At 45.5% G+C, this 16,350-nt stretch overlaps 1 protein-coding gene across 1 annotated transcript in view; it reads right to left on the bottom strand.

Annotated features, from left to right (window-relative positions):
• The window catches only part of LOC132440325 (uncharacterized), a 74,442-nt gene extending 65,408 nt beyond the window's left edge, over positions 1 to 9,034 (bottom strand). Inside the window, exon 1 of the mRNA XM_069540006.1 lies at positions 7,901 to 9,034. Coding sequence (XP_069396107.1) covers positions 7,901 to 9,034 — 1,134 coding nt within the window. The remainder of the gene's footprint in view (positions 1 to 7,900) is intronic.
• Between the last annotated feature and the right edge of the window lie 7,316 nt (positions 9,035 to 16,350).

Raw genomic sequence — 16,350 nt, 5'->3', positions numbered from 1 at the left:
TCCAAGGCCCACACAAACATTAATGTTGCATTTATTAGGATGTATTTCCTGTGCTCTATCAACTTGACTTTCAGCAACTGTATCAATACAGTCCTTTCGCTTTGCACATATATCTGAATGATGGATTCCATTACTGGAGTTTTGTAGAAAGAGTGGAGTGAATGAAGTAAAGTTTGGGAAGAGCCATCATAATCCATAATGATGGGCACTGAATCAGGACAAGAAGAAACCTCTCTTCTCATTTATTTGAATGAAAATTCTACTATATATTTATTGCCTCTGTACAGGGCCATCTGTTGAATAATGGAAAACAAGCATCGTTCATTTGGAGGTAGGATTTGTGTGCTCAAGTTTCGATGGGCCTGCAGAATTAATCTTGTTTTAGAAATGAAATAAAATGTAATTTCTTTCTGTAAGTAGATGTGGTTAAGCAACTGGCAACTTTGATGTCTTTAAATCACTGCAGTTTCGGGGTAGGCAAATCTATAATTATTTCAAGCACTTCTTTATTGGTGCAACAATTGAGCAGTGTACATAGTGGTCAGCAACCTGGGCATTGTCAGACGACTCTAAGTTTGAATCTAGACTTTGCCACTCACCAGCTATGTGACTTTCAGCTATGAGAATCACTTTCTTCAGCTTTACACTGTGGATTATTATATGCCCTTTGCAGAACTACTGTAAGAACTAAATGTATATGGGCACAGTGGCTCATAGTAAGGGCTCAAATTAGTACTGTGGTCACTACTAGTAGTACTGAATAGAACTTCTATTCTCATAAAGTGGGATATGTGTCCCTTTATCATTGTAATTTCATATCATTTTACTTGTGACCTTATAATTTAATAGCTTGATCCAAGAAACATTTAGCAGTAAATATAATTGAAAGAAGATTACCTGTCAAACATGAAATACTGTAGTATCAAGTGTGCTGGCACAATACTCTTCTCAGATAATTAACCTGTAAAAATGTGTTATTGTCTTCTTTTTAATTGAGCACATTGAACATATATATTTACTGTGCCAATTGGCGAAAGGTCCATTAATTAATCAGTCTAACTATATGTTGCATAAACGTCTTCTAAACATAATCGTATATGTATTTTATTTGTTGGGAAAATGTGTTTGAGATTGTTCTTTTCTGCCTATTTAAAGTAAGAGGATGAGAAATAGAGTTAGGCTTAATGTACTTTGTACTCCATTATGCCATGAAAATGCTTCTGTGCCCTGGAGACAACAACAAAAGATTTGCTTTAATGACAAGAATCAAGTATGTTCTAAAGCTTCCAGGTAGGAGGCGTATAGGTTGCAGTTTATATCAGAAGTCTTTGCTCTCTCTCTCAACTGCGTCTAGATGGGAAAGATGTGGTCACAAGTTCTTCAAGGTGATATAGTAAATGTTGGAAAAGAGGGGGGTAGGAGGCAGAGTTTTGAATATCTCAAACCTGAGCTAGAAGGATTTTATTTAAAGAAAATAGAGGATATGATTTTTCACTTAAGGAAGCAAACCTGACATTAATGTAGGAAATTAGCTCTTTTAGCTATGATGCTTTCAAATGCACATGGCTGAAAACAAATTCAAAATAGTCAAAGGAAATTTAAAAACAAAAACCAAACAACAACCACCTCAACAAACAAGTACTAGAAATTCAGGGATGCAGCCATATTCAGATACAGTTGGATCTGGAAGTTCCAGAGTATCAGCAGGGTTCCAGCTCTGTCTACATCGCTCAGCCCTGCTTACCTCTGCAAGACTTTATTTTACAGAAAGTCTCTTCTTGTGCTGGATGGTCACTGGGAGTCCCAGAGTCATATCTCCCCAGCTTAGAAATTCCAGAGAGAAAAGACAATTCTTCCATTTTGCTCTGAGACAAAAGTCCTGGGGAGGAGTCTGATAGACTTAGCCGAGGTCAGATGCCTACCCATGAGCCAATCACCTGCTTTACTGGAGTTCAGTCCCTGGGCGACTCATCCCCGGGGCTCGTGAGGAGGCAGGATGGCATTATCTGGCAGTTCTCCAAGAAAAGCCTGCTGTTTTTGTAAGATGAAAGGGGAGAGGACATGGATAATGAAACCTGTATCTGCTTCTGTAAAATCCACAGAATCTTACTCCCTGCCCTGTGTCGATGACCATGCAGTAAGCTGACCCAGGAGGTCATTTTTCCCACAACAGTCTTTACATATATGACTAAGGAACACACTGGTAAAAGAATATGGGAGAAAGTCTGAGTATCACAAGTCAGCTAGACTGATATTAACTAAAAAAGCTGTGTGAAAATATCCTTAAAAAGTTGCCCCCAACTCACTCAAAGTCCAAAGTTGGAGCTGGAAATACAATGTCATGGAGTTCGGATAAGAACAGGTTTTCTCCAAGCTGAACTATGACACAGAGATTAGAGACTTCCAGAAACTATACTTTTTCAAAGAAAAAACATCACATGAGAAAAATGAGGCCTAGAAAAATTAAATGACTTAAGCTAATTAATGGCAGGACTGCGACTAGAGTATACTTTGTGTAATTGGCTATGGTCTTTTTTTTGTTTTGTGTGTTTTTTTGTTATCACTTCAGAACGAGACAAACTTAAAGAAAAGAAACACAACCAAAACTCAGTGGTTGGAAAAGAGATGGATGTGAACGCCCACTTGTTTCTTACGTATAAAGTTACCCCTCGCAGTGTTTTGGAGGAGAAAACGCTGGCTCTTCCCAACGTTGGTTACATACACAAAGATTCCAAAGACAAGACAAGTGCTTTGCAAACAAAGTAACTAGAACCAGCTCAGGCTTCCCCGCGCCGGGTCCTACGTTCCACCATCAGAACCACCAACTGTATCCCCCCGGGTAACAAGGTGATTCAGGAAAGCTGGCGCCTTCAGAGAAAGGAGAAAACTTAGCCGGGAAGAGAGTCAGGAGGAAACTTGCTCAGCTTCTTGCTGGGGTCTGAAACGATCGCAATAGAGTCCTTAAACCCCTCAGGTTTCCCCAATCAAGCACCCTCGCCTCCAACCTGGGCCACCCCAGATCTGACTATAAGACGACAGAAGTCTGCGGACGCACGAAGAGCTGACCACCCCACGAGAGGGACCAACGCGCGGCCGCGCCCACTCACCCACCGCTCCCCGGGAGACGGGAGACCAGCCCGGGGTCCAAGTCCTGGGAGTGGCCGACTCGCCCCTCTCCGGGCCCGGCTCCAGCTCACCTCGGCGCGGCCCGCCTGGGCGCCGCCATCTTGACCACGAAGGGGGCCTCGCGCCGGAGGCCCCTGAGCGGGCGCCCTGAGCGGAGCCGGAGCGCCGGGGAGGCCCAGGTCGGCGCCCTACGTCCTCCGCGCGCTCGCGCCCCGTCCACGAGCGACGAGAGTCCCGCACGCAGCGCCCGACCCAGGCTTCCGCGGAACCGGCGCCCCGCGCAGCCCGCACCGCGGCTCAGGCGGCGCCGAGGGCGGCCCGGGCGGAAGAGCGGGCGCGGGGCACGCGCTCGGTAACCTGGCAACGCGGAACAACCCGGCGTCGCCGGCGAACCCCAGCCCTCTACCGCGAGGAAGCACGGACCCCCGCACCCGCCGCCCAGCCCGCGCCGCCCCTCGGTCGCTCCGCCCGCCGCTGCCCGCTTGCTATGGTCTTTTAAATCCATGATACAACGTCTATATGTAACAAATCTGTTAAACCCTAAATGTTTATGATATTCAAGTAATCCATTATCTGAATTATTCTTGAAGATAAAACATCCAAAGACTTCTTAATTGTATGGGTATACATACATAAAATACACGTGGAGGTAACTTCAAATATAGTATGTGCCTGTCTCTATTCCTTCCCTCTCCGCTCTTTTAAAAAATGCCCCTTTAAAAATTGCCCACTCACCATCTGTTAGGTAAATTTGCTGAAACACAGTTAATGTGGAGACAGAAATTGTTATAGAGACTATTCCAAATGGCACTGACACCTGTATTTATGAAATTTTTAAAAGGGTAACTTAGAGTTGTTTTTTTTTTAAAAAAAAAAATCCCACTATAGTAACACCACATCATCCTAGGTGCCCAGTTCTATCCAATTACATAAGATGGAGAAAGAGAGAGAGAGAGAGAGAGAGAGAGGAGAAAGAGAAAGAAGAAAGGAAGAAAACCAAGTACTTATGTATAAAATGTTGCTGCCAAAGTTTGAGATTATACTCAAGCATCAATGAACAGAAGGAAAACACAAATTTACAAATGTATTTCATTTATGGTATGAGGGACACAGGTTTAGATTTGCAACACGCTCCCACAAGGGTCAAATTGACCACTTTTTTCTATCTAGTTGCTCTTGAGAGAACAAAACAATTGAAACAGATGCCATTCAATTCCAAGTCTATAGCTTAGACCATGTCACTGCACATGAAATATTGTTCATTCAGAGTCAGCACATAGCAAGAGTAATTTATACTCTCAGAGTGTTTGCTCTCAAGTCAATAGCAGAGAAGTCTTGAATAAAAACGTTCCCATTACTTTCCATTGTAATAGATCTTACTTATAGCCCATGAAACAGTGGTCAGAAGAGATTTATTCTTTGCACACCATATTATATAATCTCTCCACTTTAAGCCATCCCCCACTCGGCGATTATTTTTTAAATATGTTACTCGTAGTCAATATTAATTTACATTTAATCTTTCTTAGCATTAGGAGAGTATTATTTTGTACAGGCTCAGAAACAAATCTCCCGAAATTCCTCCCTGATGCTCCCTTCAGGCTGAAAATGCATTGCAGGGTGGCTGCAGTGACTTAATTCTAGTTGGCAGAGCCCTGGCCACACACTAATTTCATTAGCCTCAAACTCCTGGATTTGAAAGATCCACTGAATATGATTCCTGTCCTCTGACATGTCACTTACTAACCAATTCAGTGTGCATACAGAGGAGAGAAAGGACTTGCTCAGCTCTGGCCCACCGGCAGGCAGATGAGAATTCCCAGTCAGAGACACTGTTTACATCTGAGTGGTCATTCTTGCCCAGGTCCTCATTTTCAGGAAGGAACTTCAATCCAGGCTTTGCTGGCAGCTGCAGCATTTGTTACATCCATTACTAGCTCCTTGTTCCTTCCTGCCCCCCAGTGCTTAGCATCCCCCATTTCAGTCACTAAGTCTTCCTTCCTCCAGCCTAGAAGCTTACCTCACCATAAATTTTTATCTCAAATGATAGGTTTGGCACATTCCCCACAGCAACCCACAGGGACTGGGGAAAAGAAAACTCAAATCTCTGGAGAGCTAAGAATTCAACCATTCAGAGGAGTTTCTTTTATACAGGACAGTCTTCATTGAGCTGAACCCTGCAATCCCAGAGAAGATTCACCTACCCGTTCTTTTCCTCTTTCCCTAAAGTGACTGTGTCTTTGAACAAGGGGTCTGTGTTCCACTATTCTCTCTATTCATTTTGCAGGTTTACAGAGGCTGGGAAACTGGGGGCTGGACTTACATGCCAGGAGCTTCTAAGATCACACGCAAAAATAAGGCTACTGGAAGAGATTGTTGGAATCTATCTCTGTATATTTGAACATGGACAGTGGTTAACCAGGATGCTCACACCAAGCTTATATCCAGCTTGCAGCACAAGCTACAAGTTGGTGCATCCCTCCTACTACCAGCCTCTTCTCAATAAATGCAGGTGAAAACTGGGGGCTCTTTTCCCTCAGCTGTTCAATCCAACATGAATAGTTGCAATTTGCAAATTAGAGGAAAATGACAGTGTTTTCTCTGAATGGTTTTGGTCCCAACGCACACTGCTAATGCTGGCATTCAGTTCCTTTCCTTCCCAGCCCAGGGAACGGGGGAACTAAGCATAAGGCAAGCGTTCTCTTTTCTTGCAAGTGCCTCAGATCCACACACCGGAGAAGGAATCAGCTCCCCCTGGAATCTTTTTCAGCAAACACAATCCTTCACCTAGTCTGCAAGCTCTCTCTTGACTTTAAGATTTCACTCTTTTTTCGACAGGCAGGCCCATCTGCAAGCTCCCAAGCTCCAAGTGAAGGCGCCAAAATAATTTTAAAAATGTCAAACAGCAAATGTGCCTTCAACCCCCAGAGCTCCAGTAAAAATACTGTGAGTTGCCCCTGTGGTTCTCAGGTGACCTCTGGCCTCATCCTCCCTGCAGCGCTGCCTCCTCAGGTTCTCTAGTTTAAGCTCAGAGGTAAAGGAAGTGCTTCTGGGTTTTGCTTCCGACAACCCAGGCTCTTCCTGAAAGCATTACCTCAAAGTGAAGGCTGCCCAGAAGCACTTTTGGCCTTGCAAACATCTAGAGGTGGCATACTCAACAGGTGCTAGGGATGCTCAGAGGCTCAGAGGGGCCATACCAGGCTGCAGCTTTAGACAGGCACCCCTCCTTCTAGCACAAACACAAACTTCATACCCCTGGGTGCTGATGTAGTGACACCTTGAATCTCACAAGGAGTCCCCTCCAGAAACCCAACATGCTTCAGGAAAGGCACTTGAGAGGGAGCCGACTTTTTAGCTACGGGGAGCATAAGGGTCACCCAGAACATCTGGAGAAGGGACTAACTGAGCTTGGGTCCTACCAGGCAGGGAGAGAGCTGTGCATTAGGAAAGGATCACTTCAAGACAGAGAGGAACAAAAAACCTGGAGATAGGGGTAGAGAAGGAAAAGAGAGGCAGAAATTGAAAGGGAGAACATAAAAACAGAGAGACAAAAAAAAAAAAAAAGCAGGGAGAAAGAGACACAAGGAGAGAGACACACAGGAAGAAAGACAGAGAAACAAGAGAACCCATAGTCACGCAGACCCTGAAACTCAATTTCTTCATCCAGAAGCCATCCATCTATACCCAGGGCGGCACAGGAGCCGTGGGGCCGAGGCTGCGGGAGCAGGCGGTGAGAGAGCACTGCAGCACCGCCCACCGCTCAGCGGGCCCGATCCGCCGTCCTCGCATCTTCCGCCGTTGCCCGCCTGCACCCGGAGCTAGAGGACCGCCCGGCCTTGCTCAGCGCACCCTACTGCCTCCCTCCAGGCGCCTTCTTGTCTGGCTCTGAGAATCGTCCTCAAAACCCAGGATTGGGGTTGGGGGCTGCGTTAGAGAGGTCGTGGGAAAGGATGGGCACAGGGTGGGTGCAGAAAAAGCGACTGTGTTTCGCAGTTAGCATGAGCTCACCTCCGGGCTCTGAGCTGGCAGGAGTAGAAAGCTGATCGCCTGGCTCCTGCCAGTGGCCGGATCGCAAAGGCAGTTTAGACGGTGCAAACAACTGCCCAGAGCAAATCACCTGGGGGCATGTCTGCGGGTGGCTTCTCCCCGCTTCAGGACAGTCCCCACGCCTTCCGCCCCATGCCCTCGCAGAGATAGGTGACAGGTCGGGAAATCCAACCCGAGCGAAATGGGCAATTCACGTCCAAATGTAGGTGAAGACTTAGCCTTCGGTTTAAGAACTGCCTCCCTAAGCTCTTCTCGAAATTTTCCAAGGCAGCTGCAGCTTGTCGGGCGGCTTGGGGCAGGGAAGCTGGGGAGTTGAGAAATGCCTAGTTTCTAGGCGTCTTCTCATCTTTCATATTCCTTGCGCCTAAGTGGCTCTCACAGGAGCCCGGCACTTTTACAAGCCTGGTTTGGAACCATATTTCACTCGAATGCAAACCCATTTAAATCATCGCCTTGTTTTTCGGAGACTGTTTCTTGTCAATGGGGCCATAAATCCAGAATGTCAAGCCGGATGGAGTGGAGCGCGGACAAGGGAGAGATGGAAGGGAAAGGAATCAAGCAGGGCAAGTACCTCCTCGGGTGAGGTGGGAGGGATTCGGCAGGATCTCCAGGGTGGAAATGAGCGAAGGCTGACCAGACCCCGCACCCCTGGAGTCCAAGCCAGCCTTCAGGATAAAGAGCGCGGGGAGCTACGGCGCGCTCTGCCCCGGAGGGAGCGCCCCCCTACCTGGAAAAGCCTCAGGATGTTGGCTACCATGATGGAGACCGAACTCCCCGAAGCCCCAATCACTCCAACTACTTTCTCGGGCTTGACGAAAACCGGAGGCTCGCCGTTGGTGCAGCGCACTTCGGAGGTGTCCTTCTGGATGAGCGCCTGGACGAAAGTGAGCGACTGTTCGAGCGCATAAGTGTCCCTGGAACAAGTGTCCAGGATCCGCGCTCCCAGCGTCACGTTGGGCAGCATGTTGGGATCGCTGTTGATCTGGTCCAGGGCGTAGAGCATCGCTTCCAGCCTGTGGATCCCGTTCTCCCTCTTGATGTCGCCGCAGGGCACTCCGCTGGGACCCTTCGCGTGCACCGGGAACAGCCCCCCGAGGGTGACGTCCCCCTCGATCCGAATGGAGTGCGGGGCGTACATCTCCTGGCCGCGCGCCGCCGCCGCCAGCGCGCACAGAAGCACCTCCAGCACGCAGCAGGGAAACTTCATCAAAGTCAGGGCGCGGAGCAGCTTCCCCAGCTGGACCATGCTGCTCCCGCGGCTGCGGTGGTGGCAGCGGCACTCGAGGGGACGGTGGCGGGCTCGCCGGAGTCCTGGCCCCTTGGGGTGAGCTCCTCCGGGGAAGCCCAGGGTCTCCTGCGGGCGAGGAGGGTAGGGGCGCCCGGGGAAGGGCAGTCGGCGAGGGTGGGGGGTCCCGCGGCGCCTGCCAGCTTGGGGCGCCGTGCGCTCTTGTGTTCCCCGGCCAGCGCGCCGCGCTCGAGCTCGCGCTCGGTGGCTTGCAGCTCGAGCTCTCCAACAGCCCAGCACTGGGGAGAGAGCGAGGATGGCTATCACTTTAAATGCGCGTTCGGCTCCCTCTCCTCCTCCGCCCACTCCCTCCCACCCTCGCTCGCTCTCAGGCTCTCCCCACCCTTCCCAGCGCCCACCCTCCCCACGGTTTTGCATCATCACGCAGGGAGGGGCTGCGTGCTGAGGTAAGGGGGGAGGGAATGGGTGGGCGGCTGTGGGGGGGGAGTACCTCCGATTCGGAGTTTCGAGGTCCCCAGGGAATCTGGGGATTGCAGGTCGCAGGCGAAGGCTGAGCTCCTGCTTCGGTCTCACTGTAGAAGCCGCTCGCTCGCCCGCCTGCACCCACACGCACATTCTAGACACAGGGTGGCATCAGCCCCGGACAGGGCGGTTCTAGTTGGGGCTGACTGCTTCCAACCCTGAGGTCCGGAGCCGGGACTGTCAGCGCCGGGAGAATGCGAGGTAGTCGAAGGTGATGCCGCCAAGCATGAAGGGTAGTAGGGAGACCCCAGTCTGTACTGCTAATTCGTCTGTGCCAGTTTTTCCTAAGAAAAACACACATACACACAGGAGGCTGATTGATGACCTAAAGAACCTTTACGCAGAGACTTCTCCGGGGCCAGGCACTGGGCTAGCCTGTAGGGAAAGACGCCAACAAGAAATGCTGGGAATGGAAATGCATCTTTGGTCTTCAGGGGTTACTGTGGCCGGAGCCGGATGAAGTAACCCTGGTCTCCAGTAAATCTGTGGCGGATTCGCTCCTTTTCTTCCTTTCATCGCAAGAGATGGAACAACTGAGAACTCTGCAGAGCGCACTTTCTTCTCTGGCGCTGACAGGTGTAAGGCTCCCTCCTGCCCATTTCCAGAGATGCTTTTGGGCTGATGTCAGGTTTCCTCGGGCAGGAAATAGCAAGAAAGAGGTGGCAGTAGGAGGAGCAGACAGAAATCTCCCCATCAATCCAGTGATCCAGTGATCCATTCTTCTTTTTTTTTTTTCTGGCTGAAGATTTGGGGGGTTTGGGGAGTGGAATCAGGATGCCAGAGCAGGTTGTAGTGCAGTTAGGAAGCTGTTTTTCAAAGGTGTCCCCTCCTGCAGGTCCAGCCCAAACTTGGCCCATTAAAGCAACAAGTGGCCCTAGTTCCTACACAAGGAAGGGCAATGTATCTGCCCTTGGTGCCCACGTGTACTGCTTATGGTGGTCTCTACTCTTGCTGAGCCTTTCTGTTGGAGTGCAGCGAAACTGTCTTATACAGAATTGAGGGCGTAGAGAAAACCAAGACAAGACTATACTTTCTGTTGTAATGTTAGTGTACTAAAGAAAAATGTCCTTGCACACAAACAAAACAACACACACACACACCCCTAAAAAGTCAGAAGTTGGGAAGTTGGTTGTCTCTTCCACCAACCACCTGTCTGACCTTGGCACTTCTGTTCCTGTGTCTGAGTTTTACTTTGCCCATCTGTAAAATGATGACATTGAATTGAATATTTTACACGTTAACTTTTAGCTTTCAAATCCTCTGTTGAAATAGGTCATGCACCTTTGGCCATGGTGTTCTTTTTAGACCAATATCCTCTGTTGCTTTATGTGTAGGGCACCCGTTTTTTGATACCCAGACAACACTTCAAACGTTTCCTGGTACAGAGGATTTTATTATTTTTCTTGTTGACCACCCATTTATCTTCCTTCTAGGGAGAGTCCAGTCCATCATTTTCTTTTCAGACATGCCCCTCCTCCAGGTTTCAATACTTAAGGTTTGAGGAGGAAAAAAACCTTCTGGCTACAGTGTTCAAGGAAGGGAATAGAGGCTAACAAGAGTTATGCAGGGCTAATCCCTGGACTTCTGCTGGAGTAACGAGGTTGATGACATAGGGTTACCACTGTCCAATAGACAATCCGTGCCGGAGTTAAAAGAAAAAGGAGCCTCCTTCCTCGAAATGCTTTATGTATATCTTTTGGACAATGTTACACTATTTGATTTTGTAAAAACATACCATTTTACCGCCATCTTCAAGAAAAGTGATGTAAAAACTATGAGAAGCTACCCCTGTATACAATGTGATCATCCGTCACTCATAAATGTGATGCCCTGCTATATAAGTGCACACCTTGTGCAACCTTATGCTGTGATGCGCCCGCCCCTTCCAGCCAGCCCTGGAGCTGCGAGCGTATAAGCCCGCAGCTGTGCCAGAAGCTCCCACATAAACAGGGAAATATTTGGATCCCATAATGAGAAATACCAGAGAGGAGAAAAGGCAGAGAGAAGAAGGGGTGGGGAAGAGAGAAAGGGACCTGGTTAGAACATGTGAACTCCTGGATCCACATGTGCCTGAAAGATTGCTTCTTTTTTTTCAATTATATAGTATTTTATCTCTGTTGTTTGAAGTCAAAATATCCTCTTGTAACTCACCTATTCTGCTATTCAATACATTGGATCAAAAAGGCTGGAACAAGTGAAATAGATATCCTGGTAAGGCAGCATTAGCTAGTTTGGAAAGGGGGAAAGAAGCAAAACAATAGAAAGGCATCCTTGGGAACACAAATACTGTGATCCTAGTATTTAGGCATCAGTACCTGAGGCTATATTTGATAGAGACTGTATCCTTATTTAGTTTTTAATTTAAGGCTATTTAATAGGCATTTGGTGCCAAAAAATATATTTGAAGAGCTGTGTTACAAGTAATAACACTTGATTTTTCACCTGCCCATGTGAAGATCTATGTTCTCCTCTTCCATTTCCAGGTCACAGCTTGCAATTGCTCAACAAATAGTTCTTGGCTGACTGTTGAATGTTGCCTTATTCTGTGTTCTCTCTTTGCTCTCCTCATTCTCCCCAAACATCTGGCAGCAATCATTATCTTCTTTTTGTTGCAGTCATCTGTGTGCATGTTTTATTTCCCTTGCTAAGCTGGAAGATCCTTGAGGGTAAGGGGCTAGGTATTATAAGGGGCTAGGTATTATTTATCTTTTTACCTCGGACAATGTTCAGAATGGTTTTTTGTACCTAAGAAGCACTCATGTGTTGAATGAATCAGAATTGGTTTGCCATTCCCCACTGCCTTTATCTCACAATAACAGAAACATAAAGTGGGCAGAGCAGAAACGACGGCAAATAAATTGTCCTCTTAGTCGCAGAATGCAGTTTCTAGAACTTAAAGAATAATTAGTCGATTTTGAAATAATTTTGTTTTACAAAAATTTCATAAGATTGAAATACTCTAACCTTAAAGCTCTCGATCAACTCTAAAGGAAGGCTTTAATTGGCTCTTCCTGAGTCAAGTGTTTATTCCTGGGCCGATAACTGGGGCCATTGTCATAATAGAAAGTGTGATTTGTTACCAGAGAAAGAGGAAAGTGACGCTGGGCTTGCAAGATATTTATATCTTCAGCCAGAGTGCATAGGATCTGGAACTTAATTGGTGACGCAGTATTTGTTTGAGATTATATGAATGAAAAATCTTTGTGTAAGAGTGATTAATCTAAAACTTGGCCAGTCATTGTCCTAGTGTCATATTAAATTGCAGGAGAATCTAGTTTTAGGCACAAAGATCATAAATATAAAATGTGTTTCCAGGCTTGGTTCTGTGTAGTCAGTAATCTATACTCACCCACTCATTAATAAAAATGAAAGTTAAGGACTCAGTCCTATCTTATATGTTTAGCATTGTATTTTGCTAACAATGTCAGTTTTCTTTTCTTTGTTCTCCCCTGTCCATCATCTTCTGCAGAAAATGTCTCCACTTTCAATTCCCTGTCTATTTAAATCCAATTTGTAATTTATAAAATTGTCCTCCTTAAGGGCTGCTGCTTCTGCCACAGTAATGTACTCTGGCCATTATTATACTCTTCCATCTTTCATGGAGGTCTCCATCCACAGGTTTTGTTTTCATAGCTTTTTTTGTTTTGGCGGTACGCGGGCCTCTCACTGTTGTGGCCTCGCCCAATGCGGAGCACAGGCTCCTTATGCGCAGGCTCAGCGGCCATGGCTCACGGGCCCAGCCGCTCCGCGGCATGTGGCATCTTCCCGGACTGGGACACGAACCCATGTCCCCTGCATAGGCAGGGGGACTTTCAACCACTGCGCCACCAGGGAAGCCCTATACTTACGATTTTATATTTGCTTATTTACGTTTGTCTCCCCCCTCAGCTCAAGAGAGACTATATTCATCTGTGTTAATCACTACTGTGTTTCCTGAACATGCCTATACATCATACTGAAGAATGGTGCCTGAAATTTGGTAAGAGATCAATCAATTTTCTTGGCTGGATGAAGAAATGTGTTCATAAATTAATGAACAGATCTTCGGGGCTTCTGACTTGAGGACTAATGTGAAGAGGATGGCAAATGGTTGGGACAGGGTACTGCAAGAAGTAGTATTTGGAGTACTCTGATAGCTATCCTAACAGATAAGATTGTGTTCATTTAAGTAGTTCTAATGAGAGAGCTGGGAACTAGGGACACACAGCATTAAGGTTTTTGTAATGCATTCTGTAGAGTTCTTTTTAAGTCTGTACAAATATCATTGAAAATATATGCATACATATACACCTCTGTTACTTTACTTAGTGCTTTACGAGAGCCCCTCAAGGAAGGGGTAGTAGCAACTCTCAGTATCCTTCCTTTATGATGAGCTTAATTTATTCAAAGTTACATCATAATTTATTTGTAACTGTGAAACTAGACTTAGTTATTGAATAGACCCTCCCTAGAAACGTATGACATTAATAAAACCAACAAAACTTTGTTCAGTTTCCAATGATAGACACACTACAGACTCAATTATGGGCCATCCAGTTTAATGAAGGGAAGAAATGATTTAACAAATATAGAGCAAACAGAATATGAAGTTTTATCCACCATTAATATTAGTAACAGATAGTGTGGGCTCCAATGCCTTCAAGATAGCTTGAGACCATCATCTCTGTGTCATGGGCAGGGGGATGTTCAGCCAGGATATCTTTCACTGTCACTGAGAAAAATTTCCATAAGATATAATGATACCTACTGAAACTGATATGGGGCATTTGGGTAATAAGGAATCCATTAGCATATTTTTCCGGAAGCCTTGACTACAAAATGAAGACAGTAGATTTGGACACTTTCAGCCATGAAGAAGTTGTTTGGATATTCATCCTTATGCCTAATGAAATAAGCTTATTTCTTCTCTGCAGCTTCCCATATACCATTTTCCCACCTCTGTTTTATGTTTGGAAAGACTTTTAGAAATTGAAAGTCAAGTTTAAAAGTGAGTGACAACTTAAATGATATATGGAATATTTTGCTGACTTACAAGAGCATGCAGAATTAAATATGACCCAGTTCAAATGTTTATTTTAACGTGTATGTTGAGGTGGAGTTTTCAAGGTGCCAGAAAATGAGAATTCACCTTCCAGTGTGTGTTACCAGTTCTGTTCATTGCACAAAATCATCTTCATAAAACATAGTGTTTTCTATGTACCTGGTATATATCTCAATTAGTTTGAAGAATTTCTCAGATACCTCTTAATATGTAGTGCTCCAATTCCAATCTTGCCGTGTCCTGTACCAGTGACACAGCACACAGGAGTTTTATTTTTCTTTATTTCTCTGGGTTGTTCAGAACCCAATGAAAGAACAATGGAATGGGATCCAAGAGATCAGGTTTCTTCTCCCAGATTTACCATAAAATAATTGTGTCCTCTTGGGAAAATTATAGTCATTCTAGGTCCCTTTTCTTTACTTTGACAGAGCTGCACTAGATGACCCCAAATAATATAGCACTCTTTCAGTAGTCGCTTAGATGTTATTGGTATTCTGAAACAAATGAAGACAATGACACATGGAGCTGTGCAACATCTCTGTAACTCTGTTGTCTTAGAGTTGCCTCCATTTTACAGATGATAAGGTGACTGTGCATAGAAGTAGATGTTTGGAACCAGCGGTTCCAAAGTAAGTGGAGGTAAACTGCAAATTTCCTTCCTTCCTGAAGCTCACTTAGCCAAAACATAGGCTTCTGAATATTAAGCTGTAAAGCATATTATCAGTACATTTTAAAAGAAGCTATTCTTCTAGGATTTCCAATTAATAGCAGGAGGTATTGAAATTCTTAAAAGATCATCTAATTTTGTGAGATTTACAGTTCTATTTTCCTGTCAGGCATGTTGTATTAGTGCCAGAGAGTCATCTGAGCTTCTGGATGCTTCTCTGAACCTCTTGAAGTTTTCTTCTTGCTATCTGAAATTCATGCCAGATAAGCCTTTTTCTAGAGTGTATGTACAGACTTGTGTATTTTTATATAAGAAATCGAGGCAGTGAGTCAAGTCGGGGGTTAAGCCCTCATTCTCAGAGTGGTATTGAGCTCCTGGTGAAATATAATCATCATTTCCTCGGAATCGAAAAGCAGTTATCTCAGGTGTATAATCCCATTAACTATTTATACACTTACGTATGATACATGGATTTATTGTACCTACGAGGTGTGTTCTCTTTGGGAAGTACAAAGCTCTTAGAGACATAGGTTGTTCATTTATGCTTTCCCACAAATACTGTGACCCTTTGAGCAGGAAGGTCTATATTTTACTAACATCTAGAACCAGCAGTTAACACGGTGTCTAAGATGTAGTCAATAAATATGAAATAGATAAATGAACACATTTTTATGTAAGGGCCAGGACATGGACAAATAGAAATTTTTCATTTTCAGTCACAAAGCAACAACAGACATAAAAATGATACAGACAACAAGTGCTACGGTCATTCAAAGAAGGCATAGAATAGATAGAAGGATATCCTCTATGGCACAGGGAACTATACTCAATATTTTATAATAACATCTGTATGGGGCACCTGCTCCACACCAGGCCCTATGACAGGTGCTTACATACTTTCCCTCTCCCCCGTCCTATGGGGAAAGTGCCTCTGCTATAGATTTAACATTTGCCTCCCCCAAAATTCATATGTTGAAATCCTAACCCCCAAAGTGATGGTATCAGGAGGTGTGGCATTTGGGAGGTGATAAGGTCATGAGGGTAGAGCCCTCATGAACAAAATTAGTGCCCTCATAAAAGAGACCCCGCAAAGGTCCCTCGACCTTTCTGCCATGGGAGGTTACAGAGAAAACACGCCAACTGTGACCCAGGAAGAGGATACTCACCGGACTGTGAATCTGCTCGCACCCTGATCTTAGACTTCCAACCTCCAGAACTATGAGAAATAAATTTCTGTTGTTCATAAGCTACCCAGCCTCTGGTATTTTGTTATAGCAGTCCAAATGGATTACGATCACCTCTGTCCTTAGGTTTCAGACCCAGAAACTCAACTTTGTAGAGGTTACGAGGACCCTAAAGCCACTCAACCAGGCAGAGGCAGATTTGAAATTGAAGTCTCCAATTCCACATGTAAGTCTATCAGACCCTGTCTCCAGACATGATGTCATGAACAAGAGCTAATGCAACAAAGAGTTTACATGCAGCAAAACAATTAGCAAACAAAGTAAGAATATAGTAGACCGACTGTTTTGGTCACCCAATAGCCATTCACCACTCTTCCAGTTGAACAGAAGCCATGCCCCGTGGGCACATTCAGCCCTGCTGTTTTCACTTCCCAGATTTGAGGGGTAGGAAATTATTATCCCTCCTGGCCATCGGCACACTGACCTCTACCACCCACCTGGCCAGCTTCAAGAACAG

The sequence above is a fragment of the Delphinus delphis genome, chromosome 17, assembly GCF_949987515.2.
Source record: "Delphinus delphis chromosome 17, mDelDel1.2, whole genome shotgun sequence".
Classification (NCBI taxonomy): Eukaryota; Metazoa; Chordata; class Mammalia; order Artiodactyla; family Delphinidae; genus Delphinus; species Delphinus delphis.
The sequence above is the reverse complement of the archived record's forward strand: the minus strand, read 5'-3'. Positions and strand labels throughout refer to the sequence as shown.